General features: G+C 38.4%; 3 protein-coding genes across 3 annotated transcripts; all 3 read right to left on the bottom strand.

Moving 5' to 3' along the window:
* Positions 1-3: 3 nt before the first annotated feature.
* LOC114356238 (facilitated trehalose transporter Tret1-like) lies at positions 4-2583 on the bottom strand. The gene is made up of 4 exons (XM_028309323.1): positions 2438-2583; positions 2005-2140; positions 1087-1648; positions 4-1028 (listed from the first exon to the last, which is right to left on the bottom strand). The coding sequence occupies exons 1-4, from the start codon at positions 2480-2482 to the stop codon at positions 257-259; spliced, it is 1515 nt and encodes a 504-aa protein (XP_028165124.1). The 5' UTR covers positions 2483-2583; the 3' UTR covers positions 4-256.
* A 7317-nt stretch (positions 2584-9900) lies between these two features.
* On the bottom strand, positions 9901-17033 carry LOC114356237 (facilitated trehalose transporter Tret1-like). The gene is made up of 3 exons (XM_028309322.1): positions 16895-17033; positions 12821-12956; positions 9901-11988 (listed from the first exon to the last, which is right to left on the bottom strand). The coding sequence occupies exons 1-3, from the start codon at positions 16940-16942 to the stop codon at positions 10652-10654; spliced, it is 1521 nt and encodes a 506-aa protein (XP_028165123.1). The 5' UTR covers positions 16943-17033; the 3' UTR covers positions 9901-10651.
* Positions 17034-19002: 1969 nt separating this feature from the next.
* On the bottom strand, positions 19003-21180 carry LOC114356221 (heat shock protein 68). Its single transcript, XM_028309302.1, has one exon. The coding sequence runs from the start codon at positions 21068-21070 to the stop codon at positions 19151-19153; it is 1920 nt and encodes a 639-aa protein (XP_028165103.1). The 5' UTR covers positions 21071-21180; the 3' UTR covers positions 19003-19150.
* Positions 21181-23129: the final 1949 nt, after the last annotated feature.

The following is a 23129-nucleotide window of genomic DNA, read 5'->3' on the forward strand; positions in this document are numbered from 1 at the left end:
GCGAAAATGAGATAACTTTTATTTTCTAATAATATAATATCACAAATGATAATAATCTATACCTACTAACATTAGGTACATTTAATGCTAAAGTAACTTAGTCTGTCGGCTACATTTTCGAGTCTTTCTATACATATAAAATGCTTATTATTATTTTATTCTTCTTAAAAGCTTTCAAATGGCAGTGAGCAGTCGGTGACCACACACCCCAATTATTACAATAATGTTTAATAAAATTCCTAATTTCCCTATCACTTCAATTGATAATTATCACAGAACTGTTCCTGCGCATAGTCTCCTTACTTTCTTCTGCAAGCGGCTCCGCAGCCTTCTTGTCTGCTGCCGTCAACCCACGGAACCCATCCTCAATCGCCTGCAGGGTTTTATCCTTCGTCTCGGGCAACGAAAAGTAGAGAAACACCAAACAGACCACCATCACACAACCATACAGCAAGTACGTCAAAGGTAGTCCCACATTCACGACCAAAATCGGAAAACTCTTCACAGCTATGAAGTAGTTCAAAGACCATAGCGTTGAGCTAATTCCTCCAGCTAACCCTCGATACGCCAGAGGAAATATCTCTCCAGCCAACGCAAAAGGCAATATCGAACACCCAACTGCCATAGTGACGTAGACAGCCAAAATCAGGATGGGAAGCCATTGCCCCTCTAGTGCTGGTGGCAGTATTCCACTTTGCTTTGCTTGAACAAACGCTCCCTTTGCATAGTAGCACAAAATAACCGCTGCTCCACTTCCGATTAACATAGTCCGCCTATTCAACTTCCTCATCAAGAAAACAGCTATCAAACTGCAAATAATTCTGTTGACATCCATAGCCATTAGAAGGAATTTTGCGTTTGCATCGGGACCAACTAGTTGCTTTATGATGTCTAATGCATACGAGTTGATGACGTTGGTGCCAGAAAATTGGAAAGTAATATACACAAACATCATAATTAAAATGGGTTTGTAGAATTCAGGCTTCCTAAAGGTCTCGTTTACGTATCTCAAGAACCTTCTTATTCGGGTATTAATAATNAATGCGTGATGTGCACGTCTGCACTCGTCGAAAGTCCAAACTATAAGTATTGAAAGGCAAGTCCTGCCCAATGACACTTGATTTCCTGATCACACTCTGTGCTGTTATCATCCTTTCTAACTCTGCGTCTTCTTCTTCACTTTTGCCTCGGAGCCAGTAGAAAACCTTTGTGGCTTCATCGTTCCGTCCTTTGGAGATCAACCAAGCCGGTGATTCTGGAGACAGCACAATTATTATAAGACTTGAAAAGGGTACGATTAACATGGCCAGAGCGCTATGTTGCCAGGTCAAATATCCTCCGACCGTATGACAGATGAAGTTTCCTATGGCAAATGAAAGAGAGAGACACGAGATTAGTGCTCCTCTATTCGCAGGATCGGTCATTTCGGCAACTATAACTGACCCTAGAGGCGCGTGCATCCCCATGGAAACTCCTTGGAGAAACCTGGCAAACACGAGAGCTGTGACGCTGTTGGCGAGGACTATGATGATCCATCCAATGATGATCGGGATAGTGGTGAGGATGTGGGATTTCTTCCGGCCTAACCTCGCTGCGATGAGCGTCATAATCAGGTTTCCCACGATCAGAGCGATGCCCACGATGGATGCTGAAAAATAGAACAAGAAACATTTTCAGAGAAGAACATGTAGTAATTCTGGCTTTAGTTTTGTCTAATTTTGTCTGAACAAGACGTTAAAGTGATAAATACGACTTCATAATAACAGGAAGGCGATGGATGCAGCCGCTACCAACCGGTCAATATGGAAATCATTGGGGGAGGCCTATGTTCAGCAGTAGACGTCCTGGGCCTGAAATTATGACGATAATGAGTGACTAAGATGATATTATTTTATTATTGTAATTCGTGCAACAATTTTCTTTTCTGGTCTGACAAGTAAGTACCTACTTAATTATTGGCTCTAAGCATAATTATGTACTTTAAATGGACGATTCAAGACTTACCAATAGAAGATTCATCCGCCAAAGTAGTTTTGATATGTGAGTCCGGTTGCCGAAGCCCTGGGATGAGGAAGGCAGAGAAGCCCACCACAGCGCCATGCCCGAGCACGTTCAGGCTTACACCAGCCGTCACGAAACACTGAAATGTATTTAAATACTCATAAATATTACTAACTATACCTACTTAAAATGAACTACTGCCAAAACTTCTAAAAATAATAAATGTTACAAGCTTTTTACAGTTATTTTTATATCTCCTTCCGAGGATTTCCAAGAAAATCTATTTGATTGAAAGGTCGATCTAATGTATCTAGTGTTATTTTAACTTTGGTTCAGACTATTTATTAGTAACTACTTAGGACGCCAAAGTGCAAAAGTTGTTAAGTGTCACTTTTAATGATTCAGCAATGATTAGATGTTATCAACACTTACTTACTTGTCTTAAGAATGGTACTATTGATTTCTTTTTGACTTCATCCATCGGGCCTGAGACTACCACCACTCACACTAATAATAGAAGAGATCTAAGTGACTTTACACCAGCACTTAACAACCATAATAAAACGCGTAAAATCAAGGAAGAAATTCGACGCGTTTTGATAACGATTGATTAGATTGCAATATGTCAATATCATGTGATAATATAATTCATACTATGTAACACTTTATCTAAAGGTTAATCAAAAGATTTGTAGGTATATTTTATTTAATCTTTCTTTCAGATGTCGCCTACGCAAGAAAAATTTTCAATGCAGTAATTTCACTTTCACTACGTTTCAATAACTAAACTCTAAGTTGGTGTAATTGAGGATTTAACTAATAAGATGGTTTTCGAGTAATAATTTTGTAATAAACAATACAATGATAAGATAACAATAAACTTGGTAAAATAGAACCCAGTTAGAAGTGCATTAGTGAGCATTAGTCTTGGATTAATAAATAGTCTGCAGTACAGACAGACGATCATAAAGATATTATATCTTTTATAGCAGATCAGCGCCTTTTGTGAAAATGATTTAACAATGTCACATGAGTGAATGTCCTGCGTTGCGATGTGTTGACGCAAGTCAGCTTGCGGACCTAAATGACCCAATTAATGGGACTATTCCACCTCTCCACCTCTCGTTCCCACCGCTGCAACTCCTGTGTAGCCAGGATCTACCGCCAATAACCCAACTAGTGAAGGTCAAGTTTGTCCCGGGGGAAAGTTAAACTGTCATTGGACCCGCAACGAAAGGATTCAATTGATGGCAGTTAGAGTAGTAGCGCAGTAAACTTGCAAAAGTAGCATGCGCGTACTAGGTTCGATTCTCGGACCTATTTCCTAAAATCCATATCTCAAGAAGCTGGCTAGACGTAAGCAGCGGAAGATCCAGCTCCTTGTCCCTCGTAGGGAAATTAAGCCCCGGTTTCCAGGGAAACGAAGAGGAGATGTATTTGAAACCAATAAGATTTTCGATCTGAAGCTGAGCGGAAAGGTACTGTGGAAAAAAATAAAAAAAATATTATGGCGTTTAAATAATTGTAACAAGAAGGTAATCTTTGACTTGATTTTATGAACTACTTGCTTTTAATAGAAGTTCGACAGTTCTAGATGCCCCACAATGGGTCCTCTAAGCCCCTTGATTATGCCCTTCGAAACAAGGAAATTAAAACGTGAAAATGAGTGGTGAACTGGCGATGCTTAGGCGCAGCTGTCACCCTTTAAAATCCTTGAAAGGGACCTGTGCAGAAAACACCAGAATTCATAAAAGTTTACTGAAATAATAAATATCCTTAGACATTTTACACTGCGCTTCTAGTCCCAAACTAAGCAAAGCTTGTACTATGGGTACTAGACAACGGATATAAACATACTTAAATACTTTTTTTTTGTAAATACATACTTATCATACATAGAAAGCACCCAGTCCAATACAAACAAATATGTTCATGCACACAAATGTTTGTACTGTGCGGGAATCGAACCCGCTACCTTCGGAATAGTAGCCCGTTTCGAACCACTACACCAAACGGCCGACGTGTGTGTGTGAAATGATACTAAATACTTAGCATCAGGCGCTGCTGTAGACAAACTAGTGTAAAAATGCCTTTCTGAGAACCTCAGAATACGGAACAAACCAGAAACCGTCAACGGGCGTAAATGTGTATTCATATAAAGTACTCCAAATCGCACTACTTTGACTTTAGAGCAATCAGTCAATGGCCGGCGCGCGCATTGTTTACATATCCGTCAGATTGACACTTTATAATTAAATTATGCCGTCTTGTGCCGTTCCAACATGTAAGAATGCTACTGGAANAATAAATACAGAGCCTCCTCATTGAGATTGAGACATTTCAATTTGAGATTTCACTTGACATTGATTGCAATCTGACATGGAGTTTTCAAACACTTGTAAAAATAAAAAGTAATTAAATCAAAAGCAGTAAGTATCTAGTATTGATATTAACTTCGAAGCAAATGACTCCCAAAATAACGTTCTATCCCTTTTACACGTTTGTCATGAATTATAATATTAAGGAATTGTTAAGCAAAATTTCAAGTAGATTGAACCAAAGAATCACTTTGTCCCATACAAACTTTGCCCCCTTTTTTCACCCCCTTCATTTCATGACCCCATTTAGGAAAATCGGATGCCTACGTCATACAAAGAACACACCTTCCAACTTTCAGGTCTCTACGATATCCGTCAGTCATTTAGGAAAAAGCATTTTTATTAGTTGTCCAATACTCTATCGTTCCAGGTATGTCATTGACAGGAGGGCGCTACTATCTTAATGGGTTATTTATTAGTCCCAACTTTATGCCACTTGACATTTCAGAATCGTTTCACTTTAGATACCTAAGCGATTAGATATTCGGAGTCTTTTAATGAAATCAAGTTCTAAAATAACTTGAGGTGTTGTACCCGATCAAGCTTTTCATTGCAAGACAGAATAGTTTTATTATTAGTTTCTTCTTTAAGTCTTGATTTGTCAGAGTAGGTAAAGGCTCCATGAGAGCAAAATTTAGCTTTATACTAATTTTTTCTTCTTGAAGTATTTGACGCCTTGTAATCTCTCGTTAATATAGGTCCACACAAATAAAGAATGTTTGACTTCGACTTTAATAATTATGCTCTTACATAATTATAAATAAAATAGCTTTCGGCCCGCCGCTTCGCCCGCGTAGAATTTTTCGGTTTTTCTATAACCTATTACACTCAGATATAATGTGGCTTTCTATTGGTGAAAGATTTTTTAAAATCGGTTCAGTAGATCCCGAGATTACCCCTTACAATTTAACAAACAAACAAACTTTACCTCTTTATAAATTAGATAAAGATAGGTAATTTGAAACCCAATTTTGTTTTATTCTTTTTTTTATTTGAAATATTTCACAATCCAAACTAATGTTTCCTGTAAGTAGATGCTAAATAGTAAATATTAGTTTGGATTGTGAAATATCCTATCCTATCCTACTTAATATTATAAAGGCGAAAGTTTGGATGTCTGGATGTCTGAATGTCTGGATGTTTGTTACTCTTTCACGCAAAAACTACTGGATTTTGTTGAAACTTTACAGTATTATTGTTTATAACCCAGATTAACATATAGGCTAACTTATGACGATATGTGACAAATAAATTGTTAATCCTTTTTTTTAATTTATCTCCTTTTACATGCGGCTCACGCTTGATCGTATTTTTACTTTTTATTTTTTATTATTTATTTGTATCAGTGTGCTCTTCTAGAGAGTGTAAGACGATTGTATGTAGGTACTATTAAAATGTAATTTTAACTCATTGGTTTNAATTTTATATAATTTATATTAATAGTAATTTAGAATGTTTACTTTCAAAATTCATCAGATTTAATGCGAAAAGAACATATTTAGTTTTTAACCCTCGGTAACATTTGTCATGGAATGACCCAAGAGTAAATAATATTAATCTCAGAATAAATCGTCAGTTTTGACATATTTCCCATACTGAAACTGTCAATGTGCCGTTTATACCAGCCCCCCTAGACAAAACGCACTTTTTGGTCGAATCGAAAATCAATTCCGTCAGAACTCCATACAAAAAAGGGGGCTTTTCGACTGGTTTGCGATTATAATTTGCACTTTGTCTAGACCCACAGGGTTTATTCTCGGGTTTAACTGCTTTCTACGTAAAGATAGTACTGTTCGTCGAATTTCTTCGAATTCGTGATTCAAGAAGACTTGTGCCCGTTTTCACCATCAATCCCAATTCACAACAACATTCCTGTTATGTGTTACCATAGGGGTCGCTTAAAAATTAAGGATTGATGGTGAAAACGGGCATTAAACTCGAATATACAAATACCAAATGATAATGACACAAAAAACAATTCGGAAATGTGTATTAATTGAGATTAATTTACAATAATTTAATAAAAGTCTTAAAATTAAGTAGATAATGCTAATCTGTAGAATCTTGCACTTTAGAANCAACTATGCCCAATAAAAATCTTAGCCTTTCATTTTACTGATTAGTACCTCAAAAATGAAAAATGAAAACCTCATTTTCGCCATTTTCTCTGCTACCCGGCCTTAAACTAAAACTGAAAATGTTTAACGCGCCACAGCCAAAACTGCTGAAAATAATAAATGTTACAAGCTTTTTACAGTTACTTTAATATCTCCTTCCGAGGATTTCCAAGAAAATCTATTATCAAATAGATTATTATTTTCAGCAGTTTTGGCTGTGGCGCGTTAACTTTCAATAATGAAAGTTCGATCTATGTATCTAGTGCCATTTTTACTTTGGTTTAATCTATTTATTAATACCCCCAAAGTGCCAAAGTTATGGCAGGTACATAAGTTACGTATCTTAGTGGATATTAACCGATTCACTTTTTATTGTTTCAGTAAAAAAGATTAAATATTATCAACACTTACTTACTTGTCTTAAGAATGGTACTATTGATTTCTTTTTGACTTCATCCATCGGGCCTGAGACTACCACCACTCAAACTAATATTGTTAATAGAAGAGATCTAACAGACTTTACACCAGCACTTAACAACCATAATAAAACGCGTAAAATCAAGGAAGAAATTCGACGCGTTTTGATAACGATTGATTAGATTGCAATATGTCAATATCATGTGATAATATAATTCATACTATGTAACACTTTATCTAAAGGTTAATCAAAAGATTTGTAGGTATATTTTATTTAATCTTTCTTTTAGATGTCGCCTACGAAAGAAACATTTTCAATGCAGTAATTTCACTTTCACTACGTTTCAATAACTAAACTCTAAGTTGGTGTAATTGAGGATTTAACTAATAAGATGGTTTTCGAGTAATAATTTTGTAATAAACAATACAATGATAAGATAACAATAAACTTGGTAAAATAGAACCCAGTTAGAAGTGCATTAGTGAGCATTAGTCTTGGATTAATAAATAGTCTGCAGTACAGCAGACAGACGGTCATAAAGATATACCTTTTATTGCAGATCAGTTTGTTGCCTTCAGTCGAAAATGATTTAACAATGTCATCATGACTAACTAAATGTACTGCGTTGCGATGTGTTGATGCAAATCGCCTCGCGGACATAAATGACCCAAAACGGGACTATTCCACCTCTCGTGCCCACCGCTGCAACTCCTGTGTAGCCAGGATCTACAGCTTGACCGCCAATAACCCAACCAGTGAAGGTCAAGTTTGTCCCGGGGGAAAGTTAAACTGTCATTGGACCCGCAACGAAAGGAATCAATTGATGGCAGTTAGAGTAGTAGCGCAGTAAACTTGCAAACGTAGCATGCGCGTACTAGGTTCGATTCTCGGAAATATTTCCTAAAATCCATACCTATCTCAAGAAGTTGGCTAGACGCAAGCAGCAGAAGATCCAGCTCCTTGTCCCTCGTAGGGAAATTAAGCCCCGGTTTCCAGGGAAACGAAGAGGAGATGTATTTGAAACCAATCAGATTTTCGATCTGAAGCTGAGCGGAAAGGTACTGTGGAAAAAAATAAAAAAAATATTATGGCGTTTAAATAATTGTAACAAGAAGGTAATCTTTGACTTGATTTTATGAACTACTTGCTTTTAATAGAAGTTCGACAGTTCTGGATGCCCCACAATGGGTCCTCTAAGCCCCTTGATTATGCCCTCCGAAACAAGGAAATTAAAACGTGAAAATGAGTGGTGAACTGGCGATGCTCAGGCGCAGCTGTCACCCTTTAAAATCCTTGAAAGGGACCAGAGTCCCGATTACGGTAACTTTTAACGTTTCCAATCCAGACACGCTTCTCAATTCTGCGATACGATTGGTCGTTCAACAGCGTACGTCAGCTGTTTTGACCAATCGTATCGCAGAATCGATGAAGCGTGTCTGGATTGTAGACGTTAAAAGTTACCGTAATCGGGGCTCTGTGCAGAAAACAGCAGACTTCATAAAAGTTTACTGAAATGTGTGAAATGATACTAAATAGTAACTAAATAGCATCAGGCGCTGCTGTAGACAAACTAGTGTTCAATTTTTTATTCTCAAAAAAGCATTTTACTCTCTAATCTGTGGCAGGCAGTAAGTCCTACTGCCGTAAGGATTGACGTCCTTTTTAAGAGAAGAAGAATGTGGATACAAGCCGATGACGTCATTATATGAATACATAATAAAAAAAAATTAATGATAATAATATCTTTTTTATTTTGTGAAAATGATATTGTAGAAAATTGTCTATTAAGTTTTTTAATGAAATAAATGAATAATAATTTTACTGTCCAATTAATAGTTGATTACAGAATAGTACTGTCAACTCAATTGATAAACCTTTTATTAGGCTTCATTTCTTTCAGAACAATTACATATAATAATTGCAGCTGATTGAAAACTACTCGTAATTGAGTTTTTAGGACTTTAATAATGTGTATATGGTTATGATTTCGAATTATTGGAAAATATAAGTACTCAATTTGACCTGAGTAATTTGACAGCCCGATCACAGCGCCACTGCGGCTAACGAGGAAATCTTAGTACCGGGACCGCGCTTGAGCACATTTGCTTTGCTGCGTTAAAAAATTGTGTATTTGGTGACATAGTGTGTAATGAGGCCACAAGTTATTGTGAAATTGTGTGTGAATTTTTACTCAAGATGGAATTATGCGGCGTGGAGCCCTAGAACCTTTAAGCGACTGTTGGCGAAGACCCATATTAATATCTTCCTACCGTCGGCGCAGGCGCAGCGGCAATAAAGCAGGTAAGTACCCACTTGTTAATTTCAATGTTTACTATTATTGTGCCTGAACTACATTAGAGACTTATTTTACTAAGGGTGGCTTCGACCAAACAAGAGTAGGTAAATAATATTTGTCTCAGAATAAATCGTCAGTTTTGACATATTTCCCATACTGAAACTGTCAATGTGTCATTTAAACCAGCCCCCCTAGACAAAACGCACTTTTTGATCGAATCGAAAATCGAATCCGTCAAAACTCCATACAAAAAAGGGGCTTTTCGACCACTTTTCGACTGGTTTGCGATTATAATTTGCACTTTGTCTAGACCCACTGGGTTTATTCTCGGATAAAAATTTGGTCGAATCGGGCCTAAGTGAGAGTAAAGTGTTATCAAAGTTTAACACGTGATTCACGTAAATGATAAAATTAATTTTTATTATTGATAGTTGTGTAGGTATAATGATAATGAAGACTGCTTTCTACGTATAGATAGTACTGTTCGTCTAATTTCTTCGAATTCGTGATTCAAGAAGACTTGTGCCCGTTTTCACCATCAATCCCTAATTTTTAAGTGACCCCTATGAACAATTCACAACAACATTCCTGTTAATGTGTTACCATGGGGGTCGCTTAAAAATTAAGGATTGATGGTGAAAACGGGCATTAAACTCGAATATACAAATACCAAATGATAATGACACAAAAAACAATTCGGAAATGTGTATTAATTGAGATTAATTTACAATAATTTAATAAAAGTCTTAAAATTAAGTAGATAATGCTAATCTGTAGAATCTTGCTTGCTTAATCTTTAGAACTGGATAGCACAATCTTATAGATTACTTATTACAATAACTAGTCGGCAAATAAACACGCAAGCTACTTATCACATTTAGTTAGATTAATATCACATTTTAATCTGGAACTTAATTACCTATTTAAAATATAAGGGGCCAGCCAGACAAACTAATTCATTCTCCAATAAAGCTATTTTGCAACCTTTATTTTGAAATTCAATAATTTCCTTACGACTTTACTCAACAAGAAGTCATTCATGACTCTTTTCCCACTTCTTTATTCAAGCTACGAGTACTAGCTTGGCCCTAAATTAGGTATTAATTATACCTAAGAAATTTTTTGATTAATCTCTTTCTAATCAAGATCGGTATCTAAATACAGTTTCATTTAATATAGGAGAGGTAATACGGATTAGTCCATTGACGTAATGCAATTTTGAGGAACTTTTTCTTGTGATATAAAGTAGGTAAGTACTACCAGTACTACACTCAACTGATTCATTATTTACAACATTAAAGAATATCGATAAAATAACAAGCATAAACATACTTTTGACGAATAAAAGCACATTCACAATCTTTCATAACAACACAGCTTTAAATTCGCCTCCAAATTACACGCACTTCGTTCGTTCAAATTGTCACAAGTTACCAAAAATTTAGTACAGAATATGTGAACTACATCTACGCATCATCTCCGCGCCTTCTTTAGGCTTCAGAGGTTGAATAGACCTACGGTCTCGAGGGTCCATGCCTCGGAAGGTGTCCTCGATGTCCTGGAGAGTCCTGTCTTTGGTCTCCGGCAGCAAGAAGAAGATAAACACCAAGCAGATCAATACAACGCAAGCGTACAACACGTACGTTAATGGCAGACCAATGGCTGCTGTCAAAACTGGGAAACACTTGACAGCAATGAAGAAGTTCAGCGACAAAGGCAGCACGCTGATTCCACCAGCCAAGCCTCGGTATTCCAATGGGAAAATCTCCCCTGATATTGCGAACGGCACCGAAGATATACCAAGTGTCAGCGATGCCATGTAAATGCCTAACAGCAATATAGGGAACCACTGCCCTTCCAACGATGGAGGCAACTTCCCGCTGTGTTTAGCGTAAACATACGCCCCTTTCGAAAGGTACGCCAGAATACACACTGTCCCGCTGCAGAATAGCACCGTTCGCCTCTTGAAAGCCCTCATCAGGAACACGACGATGATGTTGCACACCAACCGCTCGATGTCCATCGCCACCATCAATCTTTCCGAATTCGCTTCAGGTCCAACCACTTGCGTGATGATGTCCAACGCGTACGAGCTGATGACGTTGATGCCAGAGAACTGGAACATCACGTACAAGAACAACATGATCAGAATGGGCTTGAAGAACTCTGGTTTTCTGAATGACTGACCTACGTATCTGAAGAAACGTACGATATGGACCCTGATCGGTAATTTTTGTCCTGCGACACTGGATTTCCTCGCCATTTTTTGTGCAGCGATCATGCTTTCCAACTCGTCATTTTGGTCGTCACCCCGACCGCGAAGCCAGTAGAAAATTTCCTCAGCTTCTTCATAACGACCTTGTGAAATCAGCCATGGTGGTGACTCCGGGGCGAATATGATCAGGAGAAGACTGAAGAAGGTTATGAAGGACGACACCAGCGCGACTTGCTGCCAACTCAAGTATGTTCCGATGGTGTGACCAAACAGTACTCCAATGGTAAGTGATAGGGAGACGCAAGTGAGGAAAGCTCCTCTTTTTTTCGGGTCGGTCATTTCGGCTACGATTATGGATCCTAGAGGTCCAAGCATTCCCATGGAGACTCCTTGGAGGAATCTACCGACAATGAGTTCTGTGACGCTGTCGGCCAGGACGGTGATGAACCAGCCAATCAGGACAGGAAAGATGGTGAGCAAGTGTGCAGTTTTTCGGCCCACCATGTTCAGCAGTGGGGTGATGATAATGTTCCCCGCGATGAGAGCGATGCCCACGATTGATGCTGAAAAGAATTAGTAGGTCATTAGAATAGAATTAATTTAATATTTAAAAAATCCTTCATTTTGTAAACGTGCCGATTCATAACAAGATCAAAGAACAAAATAGATTTATCTTATCAATTCAAGGAATCCGGTGGCAAATTGAGTATGATGGATTAGCGTGATATTAATAATCAAACTCCTTGGCAACAAACTTGGAAAATAATCTCATCGCGTGGAGATTGTCCTCACATAGTTGGATTATCAAGTTTAGATGACGTAGACTTTAAAAGGTTGGCGAAAAAAACAATTTTATCTGTGTACATTCATTGTCTAAGCTTGCTCTTTACCTTCACACACCTCTTTGACAAGATTGTTTGATTCATCAGGGCTAATCTATATGACTCTAAGCCGTCATCGTCATTTGCTTTACAGTATTTGTATTTAGTTGATAGTCAATGTTTTACGATCTATGGTGAAGCGAGATTGCCCATACGATGCCTGTTGCGGGCGAATGGTAAGGTTTGTTGTTTATCTCTAATGAGGTAACCACAAAAGTTCTCGAGTGGCGACCACGGGCTGGAAGACGTAGCGTGGGCGGCCTCCTACTAGGTGGACCGACGATCTGGTAAAGGTCGCGGGAAGAGCCTGGATGCGGGTAGCGCAGGACCGTTCATTGTGGAAAACCTTAGGGAGGCCTTTGTCCAGCTGTGGACGTCATTTGGCTGAAACGAATGAACTAATGAACGAGGTAACCAGGACAAACTAAGATCGACATTAAGCTGTAGATCCTGGCTACACAGGAGTTGCAGAGGTTCCCAGAGATAGGGATAGTCCTGTAGTGGGATAACTTACCGATATATGACTCCTCAGCAGGAGTGGCGTGTATGTGGGACTCCGGCCTTCTGAGACTCGGGATGAGGATGGCGGAGAATCCGATGACGGCTCCATGTCCGATGATGTTCAGCGACACGCAGGCTGTCACGAAACACTGGAATCAGAGTCAAATGAACGTAAAATAGGAAATCTTTGGAAACAGCTTTTACAGGGTTAAAAAACCTACTGGTTTCACATTTTAGGGGTAGGTCAGAGGAAGCTACCTTCAATAGCAGTTCGATTCACCCATTCTGGGACGACCTGTATATATTTCTTTTACTTCTGATTAGAATTTAACACGTGTATTGATGCGATCTATGACACGAGCTGGCTTAGAAGATAAGGCTATTCATTAGTAAAATGCATATCCTTTTAGGATTTTGTTGACAGTTATACCTACCTACTTTGGACATTGAAATTGCTCGCAGTAGTGTTAAAAACCCTAATGATAAGAGTCTCGATTACAAACACAGGGGATTAGAGACCAAACCGCTGCATTTAGGGATTTCAATAAGTCTAGCACGTTATTAATGGGATTAAACAATAAATGATGATTTTAACGCGGCATTGTTAAACGATTATCTTTACAATGATTGTAGTCTGAAATGAAATGTCGCAAAAAATTTCATCATCATCTTATCTTGTCATATAGTCTCCATTGCAGGATCATGATCCTCTTCAATTTACCAGAGGCAAATGGAGGATTTGGACCTCTAGTCCTACAGGACTGGGAGTACACTCCCCGTCCCCACTCCACTCTGACCAAACTGGTTGGGGAGGCTATCCACGGGATGAGGGGATACCGGAACTAAAACCGCTAAAACTTGATTTCTAAATAACGGCTGTATCGATTCAATCACGCCTTTCTAGAGACGTAATTTTAAAATTCAAGCATTTTTTTCTTCTACCTTAGAAGGAATAAGAAAATAATACAGAAATAGGAATCAGAATTGTTTTCATCGTACTCATACCGGAGTGATGACGAATGTTGTGAATCATTCAAATTAGGTTATTTCCATCATTCCCAAATAATCGAAAGAATCTAAACGTTTCGTATTGCAGCTGTTGCCATATCACCAGCGATACAGTATCGTTTGTAGATGCTCAATCGCATGTATCACTGTATCACCAATGTGTATCACTGCCGCTATCATGATACACGGCGGATGTATCACGCCAGTTATTGCTATTGTATCGTATTCGTTGCTAATGTAGCACGGTTTGTGAAAACTGATATTTGACTAGTCGACGCCTTTAACTAATAAATTCAAGGCACAAGTTCTTTTAAAAACCATCTGAAGGACAGACAAAATTAGTGTTCAAATTGCCGTAAAATTCGTTTATGTTCGATTGAAATAGCGAACCATGTGACGGCGACATACTTACTCGTAGGTATTGCGATATATATCATAGATCCCCTTTGCCAGCTAGCAGTGTTTACTGTGTGGCTAGTAAAAAAGTAGTACTTGAACTTAACTACTGGCCTTAAAGACTGGCCAAAAGACTGAAACTGAAGTGACTGAAATCTGTGAGTTGTGACATTAGAGTAGTTAACTAACGCCCGTAGTCACAAACATTACTATGAGGTCTCACAGTGCGCGTGCACGCACAGGGTGACACATTATCCAATCACAGAACTCTATTCAACGCTGTGCGTTCGATATGCTGCTTCACTTATCCAAGCATCGTTTATGAATACGGGCGTGAGTTATAACAACCCTTAGGTTGTTAAATAACTCACGCCTGTACAAGTTAGATACAAACTAGCAATTTTAACACGTGTTTCAATCAGTCGGCAATTTAATAAACGTCAATATGTCTATCAATAAGTTTCAATGGCGCTCATAATCTAAAGCACGTTATTATAGTAATATAGAGATAACTATGTTATTCCAGCACCTATTTAGGCGATAAAATCTTGGCTCATGAATAGGTTGTGATCATTATCAGATAAATGTATGTTACCTATATGGCTGACAAGGCTTCAGGTTATTAATTCATTGAAAGCACTAGATTTATAGGGTTAATGATGTTTTTTCAGACCTTGAGGCAGTCTAGATTCTAGCTCATTTCCGGTTGTACTAAGTAGTAACTGTAGGAGGTTCCAACTAGGTCTAAAATGGGAATATTACGACTTCTGGTTCACTGCAACTCCTGTGCAACCAAAATTTTGAGCTTATGAAACCCCACCTCAGTGAATGTTCATTCGACTGAAGGCAGGATAAATTATGTAGATCTGACGAGGGTATCTGACCATTTTCTGGTCACAAACTGGTTATTTTCTTAAGTTCTATGGCGACTCTACATCGTTCCTATCATCCTTACAACCCGTATTTGAAATTTTGAATTTGAATACGAATCAATACTTATGCCTAGTTATGCCTGCTTCGTTAAGGAGGTACGTAACCAACTTCTTGACTTACATGGAAATTCGACAATTCTTAGTTACAAAATCTGAAGTTTGCGCAGCACTTAGGAATATCGTGAACAAAAGAACGGTTAATATCTTTAAGTAGGTACGAGTAATTATACATAAGCACTTATTTCAATTTATTGAACTAGTTCTTCTAAGTTCTAATCCAATGCCATTCAATGACCTATGAAGTGAAGTGATAGTAACTCAAGAGCGTGTGCAATTTCTCTAATTGGCTACTTCAAGAATCAAGACAAGATAAATCTAGATAAAAATGAATTGATTTATTTTCTAATCGTGCGCATGGAATCATCCTCAAAGAATAATTTATAATGGATTAAAAAAAGATTGATTCTACTGTACAAAAGCAAAAACTTTCCCCAAAAGGTGGAAGTTCAATCTTCCACAAAAAAATTAGTAACTTTTTCATATAAATTATCATCAGTAATCAGTCAATTAGTAAGGTGACTGACAAGTTTCTTTCGCCACTTCTCAGCAACAGCCGATAAGGTTTCCCAAAGTGCTCTGAAAAGGGCCTAGGTACTTAGTTGATACTAATGATTTGAATTTAAAACAGAATTCTCAAAAAACACCAACTTCTAATCATCCCATCATGATTTTTCCCACGCAAAATAATTTGAGCTCCAAAATCAACCCTTTCCTTCGTCTTTCGATGATTTTCTTTTGTAGTTACTGACTTACTTATTTATATTTTGTCTATTACAAAATAGTTTTGTAGAGTCATGGTGCGAGTGTGATTTCCAACTTGTGACGTATAGTCGTCATGATAACCCTCAAATATTGGAGATGTAACCTTCCCCTATTTATAGAGCCCTCAAATGTATTTTTTTGTGGTGAAGTTACCTAAATGAACATTCGTTTTGCCTCCATTTCGCGTTTATACTCGCGTCTATTAAAATCTCTATTTGTAGGTATTATTTTAACATGGACACTCTTATCACCTTCTAAGTTATCACCTATTGTTGTCATTTCTTTTAATCCAAAGCTGTCAATGATTTCATGAAATATCAATCTATTGCCTTTAGATTACAGAACCTTTGTTATAAATGCCGCAGTACATAACTACCTAGTTAATTTTCAAGTTGGGTAATGAATAAAGAACATTAACTTTAAACTAAATGTATTTTCGCTCGTTTAAAGATTACGGTTTTCATTTACATCAAAAACAAAGAGTAGTGTTACACCAATCAGTTAATAATTACTTTTAATAATGAGCTATCATAACGTGACTCTGCCATACATTTTTTATGGTAAAAGGGCCTTTCACTAGTTCACAAACGAAATTATAATGTGAACTTTATCAATTACCTATTGGGTAAGTACCAATTGCACTTGGTAGGAATGGTAAAACCCTACCTAGTTCGATCAATCGATATTTAATTAAAAATGTATAAACTTTATAAAATAAGAATTGAATTTCTATAAAGATAATCTTCATTGATTTAGACAATTTAAACATTATATTAAAAGTAAGAAAAGTCTTACTAAGTTTATGAATTCTAGCAATATTGCACATTTTCAACGTAAAATTAATGATTTCCAACAAACTTTCTACTACTTTCTTTAATGTAATAAAGAAGATTTTGCTTCTGTAATAATATAAAAAAAAACAAACTTACTTGTCTCAGAAAAGGCACAAACGAATTGTTTTTTTGCACTTCGCCCATTTTCAGCTCATGGCACGCATGCGCTCTGGCGACTGGACTACTATTGTGCTATAGTATAATCTCAAGGTATTGAGATAATACCAGATTAGATATTCTATCTTATATCGAATGAACAGACGATTCGCCGTCGATTGATTAAGTAGTGCATGCCGATTGGAGAAGTCTTGAATGAGGGTCGTGTAGTGTGTGCCAAGTTCGAATCCCGCTGGGATCAAATTTTGATATGAGATCTTTATTAAAAAACTAGCGGCCGCCCGCGACTTCGTACGCGTGGATCTCGTTTTNTTTAAGCAAACTACAAATAGGCAGTAAAAAAAAACTATTATTAAATTTGCAAAAAAAAATCGTTTAATGTTGGAAAAGAATTTTAAATGGTACCCACATTCATTCACCTAATAAAAAGGAAAATTTTCAGGCTTAAACTCTAGCTAGACCGCTAAAGTTAAAAGTTTACGAGCAAACTCATCTGCACATGAATTTTGCTTTGTTATTGCTGCTGGGCTTCACTAAATTATAACATTAACTCCTCTCTTGCTTAATCTTTTAATGTTTGTGTGTCTAGTTGTCAAATAAATATTTTCTTCTTTCTTTTTTTTCTTGCCCTTGCAAGAGAGCCATCATCTACGCTACATTATAGGATCCTTATACAAAAAATATTGTCTCTCTAGAAACTTTGAAACCAGATTGGAGCTCAAACTGATTAACTTATATTTTAACCGACTTCAACAAAAGGGGGTTCTCAATTCGCTTTTTTTCCATTTTTCAGCAACACCATTTTCGCTCAACCACTAACGCCATCTATCGTAATATTAGAAAATGTTTTACTAAACGCACGCTCTGAGGCCTCTGAGATGCTGAAAGCCACGGCTGAAAACTGAAATATTTTTTTAATTCAGTCATGAATGGATCCAAATGTGTGCAAAAATAGAAAATACTATGTAATCAAAGATAATAATAAAAAATCTTGTCCGATCCCAAACGGGTGATTCTGCCTGTTTTTTGTATTTGACAGAAAATTATTTTTGTTTTTGGAAGTGAATCTTTTTTTTAAATCATAAAAACTAAACTCATAAAACTCATTTATTTCTGCAAATAGACCTTAAAAAAAGCACTTTTACACGGCCCAGTATTAACCCTACCACTGCTTCAGGACAATAAATGGGGCAGTGCAAGAAACATCGTTGATTGAAACAAACGATTTTGAGAACATTGAGTTTAAGACTTTATTTATCATGTTGTAAATTATTAAAGATTTGACATTCGAATTTTGTCACACACAATTTACTCGTAGTAGGTACACAACCGATACGAATCACGATGAACGGCAAGATCCAAGATTCTAATTTTAGCGAGACCATAATAGTAAACTCACGAACTTATGCATCACGGTATTTCTGTCCGCCAGACTAAATTAGGACTCGTGTCTTTAGATCTAGATTTTAGACAACAAATATGATGCATTATTTATGTTGTCATCGCGTATTTTAGTCGCAAACATTATGTTGTTCAAGGATTTGAACAATCGTCGGACATAAATTGTGATTTTTATTATTTCTAACAATAGGTATGGGTGGGTATTATGTCATACTGTCTGTAGTAAAATGTACTAATGAATCATGTGTCTTTTTCATTAATTATGTAATTGTTTTTTTGTCTGTACATAATTAGGTGAGGGGAGGTAAGTGTTACTGCCAAGTTTGAGTTAGAAGGTGTAAGAGTAGGCGCACACCGTTGATTTTTAGTTGGCCGATAGTTGTTGTGCCCGATTTTAAATTGTATGAAGAATCGGCCAAATCGAATCGGCGTAGTGTGCGCACTCCCATACATGCCCATACTGATCAACTGCCCGACTAAACTATCGGCCGACGAAAAATCAACGGTGTGCGCCTACTTTAAATGAGGTTTTATGTGTTCCTATGTGTATGACTGAGTTTTCAAGATATTTTTGATATTATTTATTTTAACTAACATGTGTTGTGTATTGTGCCTACCTAACTACTTTCTATGATGGGTTTAAGTTTTCTTAGGGATGCTAGGGAATATTCAATGAAACATAGAAATAATTAGTATTATCATTTATTTAACGTCCAAATAGATGATCACCTGTTGCAAACTCAATAAATATCAGTCTTATAAATTAATATCACATTAAACAACAAACTTAAGAACTTGAATGGAATTAAAGGAACCTAAATGTTTGGTGTCTCTTTAGTCGACTTCCTCCACGGTGGGCCCGTCGTTCCTGGGCTGCTGGTAGCCGCCGGGCATGCCGCCGGGCATCCCGCCGGGCGCGCCCTGGCCGCCGCCATGCATTTTGCTCATGATGGGCGAGCACACGCGCTGGACTTCCTTCAGCTTGTGGTCGTACTCCTCCTGCTCAGCCAAGGTGTTGTTGTCCAGCCAGCGCAGGGCCTCATCGCATTCATTCCTGGCTGTGCTCTTATCCTGCTCGCTCAGCTTCTCTCCCGCATCATCCAGGGCTTGTCGCACGCTGAACACGTATGACTCCAGCTGGTTTCGAGCTGCCACACGCTGTCTTTGCTTCTCATCCTCCTCCTTATACCTCTCCGCCTCTGACAGCATGCGGTCGATCTCAGCCTGCGACAGCCTTCCTTTGTCGTTCTTGATCACGATGTTCTTGCTGCGGCCTGTGCTGTTCTCCTTGGCTGACACGTTCAGGATGCCGTTGGCGTCCATATCGAAGGTGACGTCGATCTTGGGCACGCCGCGCGGCGCCGGTGGGATGCCCGTCAGGTCGAACGTACCTAGCAAGTTGTTGTCCTTCGTCATCGCACGCTCGCCTTCGTACACCTGGATGGTGACGGCCGGCTGGTTGTCTGAATACGTGGTGAAGGTCTGCGACTGCTTGCATGGGATCTTCGAGTTGCGTTCGATGATCTTCGTCATGACGCCGCCGGCGGTCTCGATACCGAGTGACAGGGGGGCCACATCCACTAGTAAGACGTCCTGGATCTTCGAGTCAGTGGAGCCAGTCAGGATAGCGGCTTGAACGGCAGCTCCGTAGGCGACTGCCTCGTCAGGGTTGATGGATAGGTTCAGCTTCTTGCCGCAGAAGAAGTTCTGAAGCAAGCTTTGCACTTTCGGGATGCGGGTGGAGCCGCCGACGAGGACGACATCGTGGATTTGGCTCTTGTCAAGTTTCGCGTCCTTCAGCGCCTTCTCCACCGGGTCGAGGGTGCCGCGGAACAGGTCTGCGTTGAGCTCCTCGAAGCGGGCGCGAGAAACGCGCGTGTAGAAATCGATGCCTTCATACAGCGCGTCGATCTCGATGGTGGCTTCCGTGCTAGACGACAGCGTACGCTTGGCGCGCTCGGCGGCGGTGCGGAGGCGGCGCAAAGCGCGTGGGTTCATGCGTAAATCTTTCTTGTATTTGCGCTTGAACTCATCCGCAAGATGATTCACCAATCTGTTGTCGAAGTCCTCACCTCCAAGATGTGTGTCGCCGGCAGTCGATTTCACTTCGAACAGGGAGCCTTCGTCGATCGTGAGGACTGAAACATCGAAGGTTCCGCCTCCGAGGTCGAAGATGAGCACGTTCCTTTCGCCTTTGAGGTTCTTGTCGAGGCCGTAGGCGAGCGCGGCGGCCGTGGGCTCGTTGATGATGCGCAGTACATTCAGGCCGGCAATGGCTCCCGCGTCCTTGGTGGCCTGGCGCTGGGAGTCATTGAAGTAGGCCGGCACAGTGATGACGGCGTCGCGCACGCTGGTCCCGAGGTAGGCTTCGGCTGTTTCCTTCATCTTCGTGAGTACCATGCTGCTGATTTCTTCAGGCGCGAACCTCTTAGTTTCACCTTTGAACTCCACCTGGATCTTAGGTTTGCTGCAGTCGTTGATCACCTTGAAGGGCCAGTGTTTCATGTCTGCCTGGATCTTGGGGTCGTCGAATTTGCGTCCAATCAGCCTTTTCGCGTCGAACACCGTGTTGCTGGGGTTGAGAGCGACCTGGTTCTTCGCCGCATCGCCGATGAGCCGCTCCGTGTCCGTGAATGCGACGTAGGATGGTGTCGTGCGGTTGCCTTGATCGTTAGCGATGATTTCCACGTTTCCATGTTGCCAAACTCCGACGCAGGAATAGGTGGTTCCAAGATCAATTCCAATAGCTGGCATTTTGACTTCTTGATAATACTTCGCACTAGTAATACTTGTTTGATAATTCACTTGTTAAAATAGCTTCGGTTTGCACCGAACTCTTCTCTTCGTCTGTTTACTTTCGCGTTTCAAATGTATCTGGCTTCCCGCCGCGAGCCGGCCGCTTATATATCCCAGCGAATAGGGTTCTAGAAGCTTCTCCAAACCGCTCGAGCGAGCCAATCAGAACGCGCTAAATATCGAACATTCTGGAACAGTAGCGCGCCGACCAATGGCAACGCGACCTTCTGGAAAGGAGACAGACAATAAAAATATTGGGGTAGGGTGGCCGACAAGAGAAAAGTTACCCTATTTTAGGGAAACTTGGTGCATCTACTATACATTTGACAATTTTTTTTAAATGTTATTGTATTTTTATTTTTTAATAAATACACTCAGGAGCAAAAGTAATAGAATAGAATCACACTATCTATTCGGTTCGATCGGAACAATACTCATATAAGAACTGAATTATTATTAAATGTGTTTAATTAAATAAAAAAAAATATTAATGAAGATTTATAAAAAATAATAAATAAATAGGTACCTTTTTAAAGGTTAATTATTATAATCACTAAAATAAATAAATTAATAAAATTTAGTTCCATAATACGGAGAACTAATAGGTGTTTATTTTGTGATACACTGATTCGTTTCAGTTGTATTTATATTGATTAAAAAAATATTGGAATTATTTTTAAAAAACCATAAAAACTTAATAATTATGGAGAAAAATAAATGTAATATAAATTTAAATAAGACATTTGCTAGAACATCTTCAGTGTAAAATTACAACGACGTTTGGTGTTGGTGAGGTATTTTAGACTAACCCAAAACACAAAGATGTGTTTTTTGGGGTAATTCTAAAATCTACAGCTGGTATCCCGCAGAAATGGGAGAATCCTCTAGAAAGCACCGCATCGACGCACACAGTACGCGTGCGCGAGCGAGACGGCAATAAACTAGTCATTGTTTTGACGTAACAGATGTTTGCCGCAGGGTTGAGTCAATGTCACTCGAGAAATTTCTACCCTTAAGATTTCTCGGGGCTTATCGAAAATGTTACAGTTCCTTTTGCATCTCTGAACTGAATTGTCAAAAATAATTTTATGGCGCGAAGATGTATCTTTTTTGGCGGGAAATCTGACGCATCAAGGTTTGAAATAAAAAAAAATATGCGTAGGTGGTGGGCGCGGAAATTTTGATGACCTTATTATTTTGTTGTTGGTTGACTAAGGTTGTTGATGGCAGATCAATGAACTGGTGACTAACGTTATGATTTATTTGAATAAATTAAAGTAGAAGCTGTCTGTGAATGTCCAATAATCTTGAAGATTGCATCAGTTTTTTAGTGAAAGCTACACTATTATCTCTAACTTTGAAAGTTCCTTTACCACAAGTAATTAAAATAATTGGATTGGGGTTAGAAGGAAAATGCAACATTTAAATTCAATAGTTTATTATTAAAATACAAATTTCTTTTTACAAATCTTGCTTACAGTTACAGTTTATTTAAGAACTTAAGTAGGTAGGTTACTTATTTAATTTTAACTAATAATTTTAATTCAGATTTCGAGATATTAAATATTATCCACTTTTGATTAGTCCATGTTACAAAATCTCATTTTTATTTTTAGGTTCTATGTAAAAATAAACTTGTTTACACTTCGGTCAGCGTGAATAAAATTTCCTGGTCGTTATTTTTATTTTTAGATCCAAAAAATCCAAAGTAGTTTAGAAACAGGTATTTGTTGGGAATAACCCTACTTAAATTTTCAAAACCGCCGTACATAATTAAATTAAAGTAAATAAAGCAATGAAACTATGAACCTATGACAAATAAGCAGTGAAAATATTTTTTTAACTAATTTACAGCTAACTAAGTAGGTAGGTACTCTTTAAGAGTTAACTAGTGTTTTTAAAGATTTTCCAGAATTCATATTTCCAAAATTGCTAGGACATCTAGTAAACAAACAAAAACAAACATTCTACAAGTGTTGGTGGAACATTCGAGGGGTGGGAGTAGAAATTTCCAGAC

The sequence above is a fragment of the Ostrinia furnacalis genome, unplaced genomic scaffold (assembly GCF_004193835.3).
Source record: "Ostrinia furnacalis isolate ACB-3 unplaced genomic scaffold, ASM419383v2 OfSCF2702, whole genome shotgun sequence".
Lineage (NCBI taxonomy): Eukaryota > Metazoa > Arthropoda > Insecta > Lepidoptera > Crambidae > Ostrinia > Ostrinia furnacalis.

What these genes read in the sequence shown, in the direction of transcription:
- LOC114356237 (XM_028309322.1), bottom strand. Translation starts at nt 16,942, where the DNA reads ATGGGCGAAGTGCAAAAAAACAATTCGTTTGTGCCTTTTCTGAGACAA. An exon ending in TTGTGCCTTTTCTGAGACAA is followed by an intron (nt 12,957 to 16,894) that starts GTAAGTTTGTTT and finishes CTCTGATTCCAG; the next exon opens with TGTTTCGTGACAGCCTGCGT. An exon ending in TGCTGAGGAGTCATATATCG is followed by an intron (nt 11,989 to 12,820) that starts GTAAGTTATCCC and finishes AATTCTTTTCAG; the next exon opens with CATCAATCGTGGGCATCGCT.
- LOC114356221 (XM_028309302.1), bottom strand. Translation starts at nt 21,070, where the DNA reads ATGCCAGCTATTGGAATTGATCTTGGAACCACCTATTCCTGCGTCGGA.
- LOC114356238 (XM_028309323.1), bottom strand. Translation starts at nt 2,482, where the DNA reads ATGGATGAAGTCAAAAAGAAATCAATAGTACCATTCTTAAGACAA. An exon ending in TAGTACCATTCTTAAGACAA is followed by an intron (nt 2,141 to 2,437) that starts GTAAGTAAGTGT and finishes AATACATTTCAG; the next exon opens with TGTTTCGTGACGGCTGGTGT. An exon ending in GGCGGATGAATCTTCTATTG is followed by an intron (nt 1,649 to 2,004) that starts GTAAGTCTTGAA and finishes TCTATTTTTCAG; the next exon opens with CATCCATCGTGGGCATCGCT.